The sequence below is a fragment of the Sorex fumeus genome, unplaced genomic scaffold, assembly GCF_029834395.1.
Source record: "Sorex fumeus unplaced genomic scaffold, SorFum_2.1 ptg000029l, whole genome shotgun sequence".
Taxonomy (NCBI): domain Eukaryota; kingdom Metazoa; phylum Chordata; class Mammalia; order Eulipotyphla; family Soricidae; genus Sorex; species Sorex fumeus.
The window spans coordinates 5,553,234-5,570,901 of NW_026606086.1; the positions used below are offsets into that span (position 1 = coordinate 5,553,234).

At 45.4% G+C, this 17,668-nt stretch overlaps 1 protein-coding gene across 2 annotated transcripts in view; it reads left to right on the forward strand.

Annotated features, from left to right (window-relative positions):
* The window catches only part of USP3 (ubiquitin specific peptidase 3), a 112,250-nt gene extending 94,844 nt beyond the window's left edge, over positions 1-17,406 (forward strand). For both annotated transcript variants that reach the window (XM_056115634.1, XM_056115635.1), the window contains 4 exons: positions 10,373-10,491; positions 12,700-12,813; positions 12,932-12,999; positions 14,628-17,406. In XM_056115634.1, the coding sequence (XP_055971609.1) occupies positions 10,373-10,491; positions 12,700-12,813; positions 12,932-12,999; positions 14,628-14,793 (467 nt within the window). In that variant the 3' untranslated portion in view covers positions 14,794-17,406. The remainder of the gene's footprint in view (positions 1-10,372; positions 10,492-12,699; positions 12,814-12,931; positions 13,000-14,627) is intronic.
* Positions 17,407-17,668: the final 262 nt, after the last annotated feature.

The window sequence follows — 17,668 nt, forward strand, 5'->3', positions numbered from 1 at the left end:
TTTATGGGGTTCAGAACATCCTGAGGTATTTGGGACTAACCAGAGACATATTTCCTTGATTCTCATCTGACTTTCTTTGACCTCTCACATTTGATTTTTATTTCGTTAAGGAGCTTACTTTAGATGGGTGAGAGGGTGACCTGCCATTCTCGGTATGCTCATGATCTTCGTCAGCAAACATCACTTTTCTTGGACATCCAAATTTTAGTTGATTTCTATGCGTATCTTATGAGATGAAAATGTGTTTATGTGATGTAATTTTTTTTCTTTTGTTTTGGCTTTTTGGGTCACACCTGGCGATGCACAGGGGTTATTCCTGGCTCTGCATTCAGGAATTACCCCTGGCAGTGCTCAGGAGACCATATGGGATGCTGGGAATTGAACCCGGGTTGGCTGCTTGCAGGGCAAACGCCCTACCCACTGTGCTATTGCTCCAGCCCCTGTGACGTACTTTTAATGATTCTCCCTGGCAAGAAATACTTGTGTGCTTTGGGGTTTATAATTAAGTTTATAATTAGTTTTTATTTGGGACTGCAGCAGTAGTAATAGGTCTTGATTAAATTTCAAATCTATTACTGATCAGAAGAAGAAAAATATATTACAAACTTCTTAAGCTTGGCGTAGGGATGTCTTTATATTTGAATGAGGATTATTCATCTAAAACTATTAGTGATTATCATAATTAATAAGCAAAGCATGAACCGTTTTCCATTATAGTCAGAGATAAGCTAGGAGGCTTGTTACTGAGGGACAAAGGAAAATTAGTAATAAAGATGAAAGACTAAAGTCACCAGCACTTTCAGATGAGCCTCTCATATTCCTGGAACTTTTCTAGAGACTCTGTTGGAACGATGGGGGTTAGGGGGGGAATGGTGCGCGTCAGCTGTCTCTGAGAGCAGGGCTGGCCGGGAGATTGCTTTTCTAGATCTCACAGTTTAAAAAAGAAACAAAAATGCGAATACTGAACTTAGATAAGTGTAGAACTTTGATGTGCTCTAAACATAGAGGTAAAAAAGGCTAATAAGGTGGCCCAGTAGGAAATAAATAGGTATAAAAATATTTTTTTCCAGAGGGGCAAAATCACTCGTGGCTACTTGACTTCAGTGATATCTTGCGAGTTTGTACTTGAATGGCAAGATAAAAAATAAACTAAAGATTATGGCAAACTAAAAAGTTTTTGCACAGTGCAAGAATTTTTTTTTTTTTTTTTTTTTGCTTTTTGGATCACACCTGGCAATGCACAGGGGTTACTCCAGGCTCTGCAGTTAGGAATTAATCCTGGCGGTGCTCAGGGGACCATATGGGATGCTGGGAATCAAACCTGGGTCGGCCACATGCAAGGCAAACGCCCTACCCGCTGTGCTATCACTCCATTCCCAGAAACAAGAATTTTAACTTCAGTGGTGAGAAAAATAAACAAACGTGCGATTATATCAAACAAATAATTCTGCATAGTGAAAAAAAGTTGTTTAAATTAAGACATGCACTGATGGGGAGAAAAATATTTGCACATCTGACAGTGTTAATACACAAAATAAAGAACTTTGAAAGACTCAACCATAAAAGAAAAATTAACCCATCCGAAAAAAATGGGGAGAACTGCTAGATCCATCACCAGAGCGATAAACAGATGGTCGGCAAGCACAGTGAATAGGCTCCTTACTTACTGCCACAGGCATGTGAATCAGAACTCCACTGAGATAGCATCTGATATCTGTGCAAATGTTCTGTACCAGAGAAGACAAACATGACGGAGACTAGAGTAAAAGGAACCTTTATGCGCTGTTATGAGGATGTCTGGCTTCCTTCGGAAATGATATGGCGACTTCTCAGAAGATCCGAAATACACGTGTGCCCCACAGCACAAACACAGGCCGATGCAGCTCGTGCCTGGCATGTGTGAAGACCTAAATTCAGTCCTTGACAAAGAATCCATAACTTGCTTATTTTATTAATCTTGCAGGGGTTTTCTAACTACATCAGCCACTTCTGTGGCCAGAAGTTGATGGAGGAAAAAGTTTATATATACTGTGCATAAAGCACTGCACTGTCCCGTTGTTCATCGATTTTCTCGAGCGGGCCCAGTAACGTCTCCATTTTGAGACTTGTTACTGTGTTTGGCATATCGAATATGTCACGGGTAGCTTGCCAGGCTTTGCTGTGCGGGCGAGATACTCCCGGTAGTTTGCAGGGCTCTCCGAGAGGGGCGGAGGAATCGAAACTGGCTCAGCTGGGCTGGCTGCGTGCAAGACAAACGCCCTACCGCTGTGCTATCGCTCCAGCCCTATAATGTGTATAAAGATTATAAAAACTGCGTAATGGTAAAAGACACCATATATCATAAATGAAGTAGATAAGGCAGTGATCAATTTGAAATGAATATTAGTAACAAGAAAAATAGTACTTGGACAAAATGTGTGAATAAGAAAAATAAATGCAAGTGGTTAATTCAACATGTGGAAGAATATTGGTGCAATATAATATTAGATTCAAGCAGTTGTAAGACATGCAAAGTTGATCAGATTCATATAGTATCCGCTAGTGAAAGATTTGGAAGGGGGTTAAATCTGGATAAAATTCAAGAGCACCGAGGAAATATAAGTGCCTGTATAAGTCAGCTGCCCATAATACCATGATGAGGATATTTTTACTAAAAAAATTGGTGAAGAAGATGCTTTTAAAAAAGAACTGGAGCTGTAGAATTATTGTGAGTTGCTTTTTGTTTTTTAGATTCTATTATAGATAGGTATTCGACTTTCAGGATTACTAAAAGAACCTTCTAGAAACCCGTGTGGCGTAATTGGGGACAGTGAGTGAGGGTCATCTCTGCTGATGGGAGTGGCCTTGGGGGCTGCCCGAGGTCACACCAGCCTCTGAATCCTCAGGTGCTGTCAGGCTCCCTAGCCCGTGTCTGTTGCTGCCACAGGGTACGGACTGGGCCGAGCACATGAGTCAGGTGCCTCGAGGTGGGTATGTGGGAGCACCATTTATTTATATTTAAATTTCAGTTTCAGAGTCGTTCACAGTAATTGATTGCATTCAGTGTTTTCACACCAATCCCACCACCATTATTTTGAGTTCTTCCACCACCACCCATGCCTGCCCCAAAGGCAGATGGTAAATAGTTTATTTTGTATTGCTTGTTGTTAGTAAGGTAAGGTTGTTAGTAATTGACTAAAAATGGTCTAAAAATATTTCCTTTGAGGAAAATGTGTGAAAATTGTAGTATCCCATCTTGGAGCCATGAAGGGAGTCCCAGTATGAGAGATCATTAGCTTGTTGTTAGGGGGTAGGCATTTAAAACATACTGCATGTGTATGTTTATTTACTTTGGTTTTGGGGCCGCACCCAGTGGTGCTCAGGAATCACCCCTGTGGGGCTTGGGGCTCACATGTGCTGGGAGTGATAGACAGGTCAGCCTGGACCAGTGTCTGAGAGGCCACTCCTGGCGTGTGCTGCCGGTGAGCAATCTCGGGGCCCTTCGTGTCTTCTGCTTCATTCCGGGGGTCTTAATCTGGGAAGTTGGGGACTATCTGCCCACTTGGCGGTCACCCTCTGTGCCCCTCAGAGAGGCCGGGAAGGAGGAAGTTACAGGCTGCGGGGACCACAGCCACTCTTGGTTTGGGAAAGAAGATCTGGAAAGCAGTGGCTGGAGGAGAGGGGGTTGTTTTCAGAAGAGAAGGGGGGGCTCGAGCGAGACGAGGCAGTGCGAAGGTAACTGACCAGTCAAGGGGGCAAGTACCAGTGTTTGTTTATTTATTTATTTTGAAATTTTACAGGTTTTACAGTATTTGATAAATGCCAGTTCTTAATCTAGTTATGCATCTTACCATTCACTTTTTGGTCTCAAAACTGCAAATGAGTGGCTGTGAAAATTGATGTTTTCTTTCTCTGAATAAACGCTGATGAGCAAGGATAAGGAAATGGAGAGTCCTGAGCAGATGACCGAAGGGGCCCACAAAGTGACCCCACTGGGCCGTTGTGTGCTTACAGTGCACAGGCCTTTTCAGAAAGGGGCTCAGGGCCAGTTCCACAGAGTGAGAAGACCCAGCCTCAGAGTTGTTTCTGCCTGTCAGTGCCCTGGCTGGGGCAAGACTTTCAACAGCAAGTTTCTGCGTAACGGGACGACGGGGCTCATGGGGCTCATCTCAGCCAGCACTTCCGCTCTCATTCAGGAACATTCTGAACAAACTCTGACTTTTACTTGTTTGTACAACACGTCACATTTACCATGGTAGTGATTGAAGGGTAGAATTTAGTTGTCAGTACACTCAACATATTTTGCAATCATATGCAACCACTATTTGCAAAATGTTCTCATCCAAAACAAATTTGTCAGTTCAACTGTCACTCCTCTCTCCAGCTGCAGTCACCTCTGTTCTGCTCTGTTCTGACTTTCGATGTTATAGGGCTTTATGGAAATGAAGCCATACTACACTCATCCTTTGCTCTCTTGCAGGGCTTGGTTCCAGGACCCCTTGTGGGTACCAGAATCCAAGGATACCCACATTCCTTAGATCAAGTAACGTTCTACGTAAAACCTGTGTTTATTCTCCTGAATACCCTATTCTTTAGCGTCCCTTTAAAATAGAATTATTGTGTATAGTTATTATACTGATCATTAGGAAGTAGTGGCAGGAGGAAGACGCCTGTATGTGCTCGGTACAGCGGAAACCTGTCATTTGAGACTGTGGACAGTGCACACCCCCAGTGGCGGCTGCTGAGCCCCGGCTGCAGAGTGTGTCGTCACAGAGGGCTGCTTGTACGTGGTTCTGTTCCTGGCTTGTTTCCTTTGGCATATCTTAGGTTCATTCTCGCTGTGCCATGTATTGGAATTCCCTTCCTCTGAAAGAGTGCATAAAAACCCATTCTGTGGTGTAGTACTTCTTACCGATAGAGCTGTTGGGGCTGCGACCACCTATTGCTTATTGTGACTAACGTTGCTAACATAATGCACTGTGGCACTGTCCTCCCGTTGTTCATCGATCTGCTCCAGCGGGCACCAGTAACGTCTCCATTGTGAGGCTTGTTGTTACTGTGTTTGGCTTATCGAATACGCCACGAGGGGCTTGCCAGGCTCTGCTGTGCGGGCAGGATACTCTCGGTAGCTTGCCGGGCTCTCCCAGAGGGGCGGAGGAATCGAACCCGGGTTGGCCCCGTGCAAGGCAAACGCCCTACCCGCTGTGCTATCGCTTCAGCCCTGCGAACATAATAACTGAACAAATATTTGAGTTCCTGCTTGTGGTTCTTTTGGGCATATATCTAGAAGTACAGTGGCTAGACTCTTGTGTTTCACTTTTTGAGGAACTTCTAAACTTCTCATAGTGGTTGCTGTATTGCACGTGTCCATGCATGAGGTTTATAATTCTAGGGAAGACGTGATTCAGCTTGTAGGTGGGGTTTGCTGCCTTCTTTTTCTTTTTTTTTTTTGCAGAAGGGTTCCTTCCAAGCGCTGCTCATGAGGTAGAGACAGGCACCCACAAGAGATTCTCATTTCAGTGTGGGGACCTGGAGGGGTAGGGGCGGTGCCGTGGGGTCCTGCCATACAGAAATTGTCCGGTGAGGCCGCGCCTGTTCCTGCCCTGGGAGTCGATTTCAGGTCAGATCACGCTGGGCTGTACCCTCACTGCTAAGTTATCCACTGGCCCTAGGTTTTCTCTTTTCCCTCTTGGTTAGTAGGTATATTAATAATTTGTGTGTGTGTGTGTGTGTGTGTGTGTGTGTGCACACGCACTTGTGTGGTTCAGAATCGAACCCAGTACTTTCGCATATATGAGGCGTGTATTCTAACACTCTCATCTCTAAAGGTAAAGGTAAAGGCCCTCCCGTTGATCGTCGATTTGCTCGAGCGGGCCCAGTAACGTCTCCATTGGAGACTTTGTTGTTACTGTGTCTGGCATATCGAATACTCTCGGTAGCTTGCCGGGCTCTCCGAGAGGGGCGGAGGAATCGAACTCGGGTCGGCCATGTTGGCCGCTTGTAAGGCGAACGCCCTACCCGCTGTGCTATCGCTCCAGCCCCCTCTCATCTCATCTCTAGCCCCTAAATATTTTTTTTTTTGCTATCATTGTAGGTGGAATTGTCTTACGTTTCCTTTTCAGGGTTTTCATTGAAAGTTTTTATAAAAGTAATTTTTTGTGTGGGGGGGGCTGGATAGATAGTACAGAGGGGAGGGCACCTGCCTAGCACGTGCCCAACTTGGGTTTGATCCGTGACACCCCACATGGTCCTCTCAGCCCTCCGGGAGTGGTCACTGAGTGTGGATTCAGGATCAAACCCTGTGCACTGCCAGGTGTGGCCCGGAAACCAAAATAAGCCAAAAAAAAGTTTTTGTTAATTGATTTTATATTCTGTAGCTCTGCAAAATTTTATTCTCGCTTATTTAGTCTTAAGGGTTTTTGACACATGTGACATTTCTTCTGTAAGCAGTTTTTTGTTGAATGCCTTTTATTTGTTTTTGCCTAATTGCTGTGACTAAAAGTTTGAATATTATATTGAGTAGAAGTGGTGCATGCTGGCATCCTTGTCTTGTTTATGATCTTGGGGGACAGACTTTCAGTCTTTCCCGTTCAGTCTGATGTTATGTGTGGGTTTTCCTGTGTGGCCTACATCATGTTGAAGAGATGCCTCCTTTTCCTACTTGAAGTGTTTACATACTGATTTGTAAATATGGAAGATTCTTTGTTTCTTTCTTGAATCTGACCCCATACTCTCATCCCAAGACTTCAGCTTTTTACATGGTGCATCAAATACTTGGCTGATTAAAGCGCTCACGATTTCAGCTTCAGAGCTTATGAGCGCCGTAGTGATCCGTCTGAAGGGATTCCTGGTATCAGCCATGGAGTACCCTGGGTGCTCTGGGGTAACCAGTGCCTTCAGAGCTGGAGAAGTGAGTGGCAGGGCCCTGAGGGACAGTAGCACTCTAGTTACTGTTAAAAAGAAGCTTGAAACAATAGCTCCTCTTATGTTTCCTAGGACTTAGCCATCGACATAAAATAGCAAATTGGCAATGTTGTATTTGTGAGATCTGTTGGGACCAATGGGAAAGAGAAGGGGCATTGTTCAGTACAGTGTGAGGAGGAGTGTGGGCTGGAGAGAGCAGAGCAGGAAGGTGTCCAGCATGCAGTCACCTGGATTCAATCCCTGACATTCCTGAGCACTGCCAGGAGTGAATCCTGAGTGCAGAGTATAACCCCCAGGGGAGGGGAGAGGGGGCAGGAGAGAGAGGAGGGGAGGGGAGGGGAAGGGAGGGAAGAAGAAGGGAGGGGAGGGCACCAGGTGGGATTTACATCGACTGCACTGGGATCAAGGAGCAAAGACCCATTTTTAACAGTGCATGGAGGGCATCAGATAGCAGATAGGATGGCCCCGAATAACTTGCTCCCCACGAACACAGAATCTACAGTAGCAAAATAAAAGGGGTCATTTCCTCGGGAGGTGGAGGGGACGGATAGTTGAGTAGCTTGGACATCAGACAAACCAGAAGGAAGTCGCATCAGTGGGTGAGAGGGGCTGAGACACTGTTCCCCATAAGCCTCGAAACCCAAGGGAACAGGATCTGAGCCCTGTAGCCAGCCTCCCAGCCAATACCTGGCCCTGAAAGGACCCTCCAACATCTAGATGGGAAACCAGCCCTTCAGCCAAGGAGTGGCTTTTATTTTAAAAATTAAATTTTTTTTTCATTTTATTTATTTGGTTACAGATAGACCTATACATATATAAATATATATATTATATATATACACACACATACATATATATGTATACATATATGTAAAACTCTGAGTCAGAGTTATTCACGGTTGGGTTTCAGTCATACAATATTCCAGCACCCGCCCCTTCACTAGTGCACATTTCCTGTCCCAAGTGTCCCCAGTTTCCCTGTCCCCACAGCCTGCCTCTGTGGCAGACCCTTCTCTCTCCCCCTCTCGTTTTCCTTGTAGGCACTGTGGTTTGCAGCTCTGTTACTGAGTGCTTACCGTGCACGTCCCTTTTCCTTTCAGTGCTCGGTTTGTCCAGAGGGATCATTTCCACTGTCACCGTCATATGGCCTGAAAGCATTGTCTGGCTACACAGACTGGTGCCCACCTGCTAACCTGAAGGCCTTTCTCGAACTGCCCAGGGGGCCGTGGGTCCTCCCTCCCCCCCCCCCCCCCCCCCCCCGCCCGTGTGCCTTGTGTGTTTCTCATTGTGTCTCAGGCAGCTGTGCCGGGAGTGGCGGGGACCCCCCTCTTTCCCGGGTCCCAGATGCCCTCGGGGCGGCTGTCTGCAGCGCAGCTCTGTCTTCCCTGAGTGGGGGTGCAGTGGGATGTTGGAGGGGCAGTTGTAGCCTGTTGTGTAGTCGGGACAGGGTCGGGGAAGGGCGAGCTTGTATCAGTAGAAGAGAAAACAAAGATTCATATGGAACCAAAGCTGCAGCCGAGGCAGGCTGAAGAGAAGATGGGTCTGGTGCCATGACTGCACATCATCTGACAACGCTGTCTGTGTGCTGTTGACATAAAGATATACTGAGAGTAATGGAACTAATAAAAGGCCCAGAGATCTGCTCTGTATGGTTGATTCACCCAAAAGAGCCAAGAATAGTCAACGAGGAAAGGACAGTCTCTAGTAAGCGTTACTGGAGAAGCTGGACACACAGGCATGAGAGACAAAAAAAATTAACTTAGAAATAGATGAAAGCCCTAACTGTAATACCTGGAACCTTAAACTTCCAAGAAGGAAACCCCGTCGGCTTCTTTGCCATCAGCCTTGGCAGTGTTTTGAGACCTTACTCCAGAGGAAAGGCACTTGAGTACAAGAACAGATGCTTGTGGCATCCAGAAAACAGAATAAAAACCGCAGTGAGGTAGCACCTTGGGCCTTTGAAAGGCACTTCCCCTGGAAAAGGACCAGCAGGTGTGCCCCCACCCCCACCCCCCGCCTGTGCTGTTGTTCGAGTGGGTTGTTTAGCGCAGTGAAGACAGCTGCAGTGCTCAGGAGCCCGCGGGCCTGTGCTGTGGAGGGCAGGTCGTAATATTTTCATTTCACAGCAGGTTTGTGTTCTCAAGACTCAGTGCTGTTGTCAAAGCAGAGCCAGGAATGGAAAAGCAAATGTTTCACCCGAACTTTATTTGCTGTACCAGGTGGCCGGCTTTGGCTCAGGGCCAAGTCCCAGATTATATGATCAAAAGATTATTTTTGGGTTTAAGGCCCCACCCGGTGGTGCTAAGGGCTTTCTCCTGGTTCTGTGTCGCAAGATCATTCTTGGCAGGCCTCAGGGGACCATATGTGATGCCTGGACTGGAACCTGTATCCAGTGAAGTATTTAAAAGAAAAATACGTAGCTTTAAAGGAGAAGCTATTGAAAACAGAGCCTGCAACTCAGGATTCCTTGGTGCTGCCCAGGACGGTACTGATACGTGCCTTCGTGATCTGCTGCTTTTCCCTAAGTGATAATCGTGATAGTGATGAGTTCGGGCTAGAGCCCAGCAAGCACTCCGGCGCCAGGGAAGCGACCTCTCAGACACATGTACAAGTGTGAAAGTTACACAGGATTGTAAACTGGTAGGGTATCCGTGAAATTCCCACTGGATTATTGCTCAAACTCCAGTTTCTTTAGGGAGCCGTTGACTTTCCTTCCCCAAGCAGTGGGGTTATGGGCCAGGCTGACTCCTGCGGGGCCACGCCTGGCATTGGCAAAGGGCCACGTGTGCCTCACATGAACCTCGGCTCCCTCTCGTGTCAGGCACGCACCCTAGCACTGGGACTGTATCTAGTCCAGAATGAAGCATCTGTACCAGAGTAACTAGCCTATGCTAATTGCTAGACTATTTTCCTGTTAATACTAAAGTCAGTAGCAGTAAGATGCCATAATTGGTTGTCACTAGATGTCAGACAGACCAAGAACTTCACACGTTTTTCTTCCTGCAGCTCTTTCCAAGAAATTCTGTGTTTTCAATCTCTGTTATCCTATCAAGTCCCCCAGGCACCTGAGCACAAAGCCAGGAGTAAGTCCTGAGCACCGCTGGATGTGGCCCCAAGCCCCAAAATAAGAAATAAGTTTTGTTTTTTTTAAAAAAAATGGCTACACCTAGCGTTGCAGTAAGTGTTGGCCCAGGGTGTTGGGATAAACCCAGTTCCCTTGCACGTGCCAGGCGTGTGCTCCTGCCACTTGAACCATGTGGATGGCCCCAAAGTAGGTTGAATTCGGATGGTGGGCTGGGATGTCTTTATTTTGCAGCTGAGATTTGGTGAACTTTTCCGAGGTCATATCGGTCAGAAGGCTGAGATTTGAACCTAGTCATTCAGCCTTAGAGTGCAGTTATTTTTCGTAACTTGTGGCACCTGTGAAGGTCATCCTGTTTTAAATGCTGCCAAAACAATTTGGTTTTAGATTGTCTTCGCAGTTTCACTGACTTGGAAGAACTTGATGAAACAGAGTTATACATGTGCCACAAATGCAAAAAGAAACAAAAGTCTACGAAAAAGTTTTGGATTCAGAAACTACCCAAGGTAAGTGTGGTTTCAAGGTACAGTTTAATTCTGAAGGGAAAATGTTCGATCGATAACAATTTTTTTTGGATACAGTTTTAGTGTCTGTGACCTGCTCTGCATTTGTCTCTTGGTTTTTAGTAAAAGCTAAGTAACCCCTTTGAGAAAGCATAACTGTCCTGTCCATATACTCAATATGTGGGGGGCGGGGACCCCCCCAATAGCACGCATGCTGACAACAGCTAGAGTTCTTCCACGGTCAGCCTGGAGAGAGCGTCAACAGTCCAAGGTTACGACCTTGTTCTCATGAGAGCCCCTTCCCCTTCATGCGGCGGTCTCAGTGCCAGGCGGTTATCCTGCTTCCGACTAAAAAACCATAGGCTGGAGGTTCCCAGCACCCTGCTGGGCTTCATTGAGAGGCGAGAGCAGCTCGTGGACTCAGGGAACTTTCTTACTCCCAGGGTCAATGTTACTCAATCTTCCCACACCTTGGGGCTAGCACCCGCCCTGCACACAGGTCCACGGACCAGCACTTCCAGTCAAGGCAGTGGACAGTGACTTTCAGCCTTTCCATACCTGTGAAGCAGTGCTGCTGCTCTCTGGCCTCTGGTCAGCGCACGGCACTGATCCCTGATCTGTTACAAAGGCTACTAAGGACCGAGGCCCCTACAGCGGAGCCAGTGTTGGAGTGTGGGGTCTGCCATGTTTGAAAGTGTTCTGTTGCTTCATCCTGGATGCTTCCAATCATGTCTTCCTTTTTTTTTTTGGTTTTAAATTAGGAGTACTGCTTATTATTCAGTCACTGATTAGGCTGACTGAAGCAGCATGAACTCCACATTTTTAAAAAAATGTAAATTTAATTTTCATAAAGTTGTTCACAATAATTGTTTACATTCAACATTTCAACACCAGTTCCACCACCATTACACCTTCCTACCACCATTATTTCGAATTTTGACACTATCACCCAAGCCTGCCCCATAGGCAGATGCTAAATAACTTATTTTGTATTGCTTGTTACGAATTTTAATTTTTTTTAAATATCTGGGTTCTGGAGGCATCTTTGCAGTGAGCTGCTCTTTTTGAGATTCATTTGTGAGTCTCTGAATCATGGCTATTAATGCCCTTAAATGGTAGCCTGAGGCAGTTAGTGGGCGTGACTGTCAGGAAACTGGAAGGGCAGAAGATGGGGGGAGGGTGTCCATCCCCAACTCCGTGAAGCCTGGAGTCTTCAGTCACAAGTCCTGCATTCCTGGGTTTTTCAGAGGATTCATTCTCATGCATGGGGTGCTTGCGACGGGCCTGTGAAGGTCAGCCATGAGCATGGCGGCGATTGGGGCCTGGAGGTTTGCAACTGCCAGGGTTCACTTGTGGCAGGCAGAGGGACACACCCGGGCCCCCCCCCCCCCCCCCAGGTGCCCTGATGAAATCAGCCTGGTGAGGGGTGGGGAGACATCTCTGCAGTGTGCTGCTCTCTTTCGAAATTCATGTGTGAGTCTCTGAATCATGGCCACTAATGCACTCAAATGTCCCGCTTTTGCTCTCTTTTGAGATTTATTTATGGGTCTCTGCAATAAGGCCGATAAGGGAGCTTGTATAGCTGAGCAGGAGGTAGTGTGTGGGCATGACTCCCACAACTTAACTTTTGGCTTTTCAATTTCTTGGGAAACTTGGTCCCAAGTTGTTGGGGTCCGGCCAGAGGCACAGTAGCAATTTTGGGTAATCAGGAAACCTAAAGGCATCATCAGGTGCAGGTTGACCTGCTGGGCGGCACCATACCCGTCTTTTTTTTTTTTTTTTAATGGGAACTTCATTGCTTAAATGTGAGTGATTTAGTCACAGGCTACTGACAGTTATTCAGTGTCCAGCTCCTCTCAGTTCCTCACAGGACACAGATAACACTAAAAGTCCCAGCCTCTTAGTCACTTGCTTGCAGCTCCTGGTGACCAACCAGCCTCTCCCTTAGTGCAGTCTGGAAGTCTCATCAGGAACATCAGAAAGGCCCTTGCAAAGGATCACAGCTCTTAGAGAATTATGGTCAGGAACCCTGTCCCAGACCCAGGAATGTGGTGCTCATTACAGATTACAAAATCACAGTGACATTTCCGGAAGAAAGCAAGGAGCAGAACAATGTGCAGAGTACCCATTATCGCGAGGTAACTAGTACTAAATAACTCATTGAAAAGCAAATCAGATGTTTATTTAGTCTTTGTACTTCTCTCCATCCAGGTGCTCTGCTTACATTTGAAAAGATTTCATTGGACAGCATATTTAAGAAACAAAGTCGATACATATGTAGAATTTCCACTCAGAGGCCTAGACATGAAATGCTACTTACTAGAGGTGAGATGTTTCTTTAGTAAACCTAATTCTCCAGGAGAGGGTGGGGTTACTGAAGGAAGAACCATGGTGCTGCAGACCATCCTAACCCAGTCCCGGACGCTTCTCCCTTGTTCTGCAGCCTGAGAACAGTGGTCCAGAGAGCTGCCTGTACGACCTCGCCGCTGTGGTGGTGCACCATGGGTCAGGGTGAGTTTGGGGGTTGCACAGTCGGGAACAGCTCAGGGAATAATTACAAATTATTATTTGCACGTTTGATAATTCCCCTGACTTCCTGGATAGTGAGTTCAGGGACGTTGAAATAAGCCAAGTAGAACTGCCCTTCAGTCTTGGTATGAAAGAATTTCCTTGAGATGATGTGAAGCGTGAAGAAACAAGATCCTGAGTAATTTACCCCAAAGCTATTTATTTCCTTTGGCAATTGATATTTAAATGGAACATTATTTGTGTAATAACTTAACCTGTTAGCTGCTTTTAAGATTAGTTCTTAATTTTGCAGAATGACTTCCCCCCCCCCCCCGAAAATTTGTTATTAGGGATATTTATTTCATTTGATTTCCGGCCTGAGAATGGTTCTTTTGCCTCTGAAGCTGAACTACTGTATGTACTCGGTCAAATGACTCTCCACACTAAACACCTTTTTCCTCAGAGCATTGTAGACATTGGCTTTGCTGCTTATAGAGTTAGATGCAGGACCACCTCAGGTCTGATTTTTTTGTTTGTTTGTTTGTTTGTTTGTTTTTTGGACCACACCCAGTGATGCTTGGGGGTTACTCCTGGCTCTGCACTCAATCCTCTGCTGGGGATTGAACTTGGGTCGGCTGTGTGCAAGGCAAGCGCCTGACCTGCTGGACTGTCTCACCAGCCCGTTGTGAAGGCAAAAGCTTACATCTAATTTGTTTATTAGAATTTAAAAAATTATTGGTGGGACCGGAGCCATAGTACAGTGGGTAGGGTGTTTGCCTTGCACGCGGCCAACCCGGGTTCGATCCCCGGCATCCCATATGGTCCCCCAAGCACTGCCATGAGTAATTTCTGAGTGCATGAGCCAGGAGTAACTCCTGAGCATTGCTGGGTGTGACCCCCCCCCCCCCCCAAAAAAAGCAAAAAAATAAAAAATTATTGATAAATGGCAAGGACTTTCCTCTCTTAGATGCAGCCTTTTCTCGGGAGAAAGGGCTGAGGAATCTTCGTGTTATGGCAGGAGGCAGATGGGGGTTCATATTGACGGGAAAGGGGAGGCGAAAGTGCTTCTCTGGAAGCTTTTTACTTTCCTTTGTGAGGAAGGGGGGGTTGGGAACCACCCCAGTCCTGCCCGGTCCTTGGGATGATGCCTGGTGTGGGGTTCAGGGGCTCGAGGGTCGAGCCAGGATGGCTGTGAACAGAGGGGGAGCCTGAACCGCCCTCACCTCTTTCTGGCTTCACAGACTACTTCGTCACGCTCAGGTTTTTTCTGCCTTTATGGGAAACTTGATTTTCATCTTTCTTGACCTAGAGCTCTACTTGTAGGTTGAGAGTTCCTTTGTTGGTTTCCCAGTCCAGCATTGTGTGAACACTTCCTTATATGTTCTGTCAGTTTTTGGTCAGTTTGTGGCACTTTCCCGTATTTTCCAGTGCCAGTTTTTTCCTTGTCATTTTTCCTTGTCGGTAGGGTACAGGGGAAGGTAAAAGTGTGAGCTCCTCTAACCGTCTCAACCGCATGTCTCTTTGGTTGTAGTAATTTCTAAAGTTATTCTGTGTCTAACAAATCACAAGACCGCACAGATCTTTTTATGATTCTCTAGTCTCTTTCTCTGATCTTTTCCTTTTCCTTGCAGAGTTGGCTCTGGACATTACACGGCATACGCCACTCACGAAGGCCGCTGGTTCCACTTCAACGACAGTACTGTGATGCTGACCGACGAGGACACCGTTGTGAAGGCAAAAGCTTACATCCTTTTTTATGTGGAGCGCCAGGCCAAAGCCGGATCAGATAAACTCTAATACCTCTTCTCAATCATTATTCATCAACTATACCGGACAAACATTTCCAATTTTCCATAAATACTTGATCCAAGAGTTAATTTCATTATGCACTTTTCAATTTCCTATTTTGGGTTTAGTTTCGTCAGTGGTAGTGACTTATTGAACTTGGGCACCAACTAATTTTTGTTTTTAGTTCTACCAGAAAACCTCAGCAGATATTTTGATTTGCTGCTTTAGTTGTAATAATTGTTTTATATGTTAGTTCCAAGGACTTAGTTCTATTTGACATTTTTTATATTAATGCGTTCAGTTCTCACTGGGAGGCACATTCATGTCAAAGCTTTTGTTAGTCACATGCTGAAAGCAAGATCTGTTCGGAGTCGTGAGGAGCAAGCTCCCTGCCTGCCACCTTTCCCCAGATGGAGTGGAGATTAGGTTGGTCCTGAATCGAAGCTCATGGGTGCACGGATCTGGGGGTCCACAGGCTTCAGTGATGCTTAGTAGCAGTCCTTTTATCAGAGATGAATGAGGCATCATGAGGTAGACCAGGCAGTTCCACCCAGACATTGCCACTCTTAGCATCTTTCAAGCCTGCTGTTTATCAGCCTTACCTAAATAAATTTGTTGGTTCAGTTGTAACTGTACTGCAGATTGAAAAATTGCTGATTTTTGTTTTGTTTTTTTTCCTGTTTATTGGGAATTTGTATTTGTGCGTGTTTTTTACATGAAGAAGATAGTATAGAAAAGTCCAGGTAATACCAAATGCATCGTGCTTAAAATTTCCAACTCAGCTCCATGGTATGTGTTACCCAAATAGAGGAAAGCACGGGATTTCTTCCTTTCAGTTAGCATCTCATCGCCACTAGTTGTAGCACTGACGGTCACTGCATGTCTGCTATGCGTCAGGAAAGGGCTTGCTGCTCAGGAGGCCTGGCTGCTCAGTGGGCCTAGCCTGATCGCAGATAAGTTGCAAATACTCTCCTGTTGTATACGTAGAGCTTCTATTCTTGAGTTTGTCTTCACTTGATTCTATTTAGCCTTATTTTATTTTAGTTTAATTCTATTCTGGAGTAATCTTCATTTTAAAATTATAAAAAATGTGGAAAAACACTATTGAGATTTAACTTGTGTTGAAATTTGGAACCAGAATCCTATCTGAAAGTATTTATGATTTTTGCCATTATTCCAAATCAGTCAGTTGGCTTTGGGGTGGTGTTGTTATTACTTGAAAGTTACTTCTAAGCAGAAAGAGCTCCAAAATAAGCCAGTAGGGGTGGGACCACACAGTTCGTATGTTATTCTTTTGTCCCAATAATTTTCTTCCCTTCTCAGTTTTCTACAAGTTGTTAGAAGAGGCAGAATGTATTTTATGTTAAGCCAGCCAACAAGATTTTTGGTAAACTTGCTTTTTTCTATTAAAGGGGAAAAATGGTCAATATTCTAAAGTGTATGACTATAAAGTCTGATGGCTCTCTTCCTTGACGTCTAAATGAAGTTGCAGGAGCAAATGTGGCTCCATTTCCACTTAGAATTAGCTGGCTAAAAAAATCTTCATTTCTTAGAGCAGAACACATCTGCTATATACTTTAATATGATGAGGCCCAAACTGCAATTATGTATAAACGTGTACTATCCCAATACAGTGGCCACTAGCCAAATGTGGTTATTTCCATTTCAGTTAACTTCATTTAAAAACTCAGTTCTTCAGTTACACTGAGCACATCCAAGGCTGGGCAGTAGCTGGCTTAACTGTGGCTGTGGGGTTCCTGTCGGGGTGTAGATTTCTTCCGGATAGCGCAGGTCTCAAATTTTGCCCTAGAGAGAAACTTTGCCATCAGGTTTAGATCTGACGAGAATCTCGACCAGTTTCCCAAAGTGAGCAGCACTGCCCTTACGGAGGAAGGGAGCATGGTACCACGTTGGGCTGGTTGTGGGACTGGGGTGTACTTTTGTTTGGTCACTTAAGGTGCATTTCTGGAGAGTGAGGTGCCAAGTGAATTTTAGGGGAAGGCACACCAAATGTGCTTGGGAAACTCTGGTCTAAAGGGAATTATGTATTTTAAAATGTTTATAATGCTAAATTAAAGTAGATCAGGCATATGGAATGGTGATGGTTTTTATCTAAAAAACATTAGTTTCACATCATTTGATTTAGTATGTAGCACAGCTAATTGACCTGACACATGCCTCTCCTGTGACCTTGCTGAGTCCCTCAGTGAGGACGAGCCCAGGCTCTTTTCCTTAGCTGGTCCACGGCCACTAGTGTCTAACAGTTGCTCCAAGAGTATCGGCTTCTGAGTGGGCAGCTGATGTGACTTCATTACCCCAGGCAGGGCTGGTGAGGAAAGGCCCTTTCATACCAAATGGAACTCAGTACAAAGTGTATCAGTTTATTAGAGAAAATGGTCTTTAGACAGGCAGCACTTGATATGAGATGAACACTTTTTTTTTGGTAGTACTTAATTATTGCTCAGTTTTATGTAAGCATCCAAATTATATCATGAAGTCCCTTTGGAAAAGCCCTTGCACCCATTGTTTGAACTGTGTGCTCGCGCACCAATGATGTAAATGTGCCTGTTTGTATTTGAAATTTTTAACTGTGTAGCTTCATTATACTTATTTTAAAAGCTGGTTCTTTTGTGTTTCTCTGGGCTTTCCCTCATATCATGACGTTTCTGGTATGTATGTGAGTGAAAAAGCTAAGATTTAGCCTTGCCACGAGTGACTTGGAGTCCTCGGAACGAGAAAAATTTCTCTTAAGTCCTCCCACTGACTGGTGAGAGAAGGTCTGTGGCAACACAAGATCTTGCACCATGGTGGATACACCTTTGCATTCCTGGTACTCTTGACAAACAGAACAGAATTAAGGCAGCCCGGTAGCCTGATCCTGGTT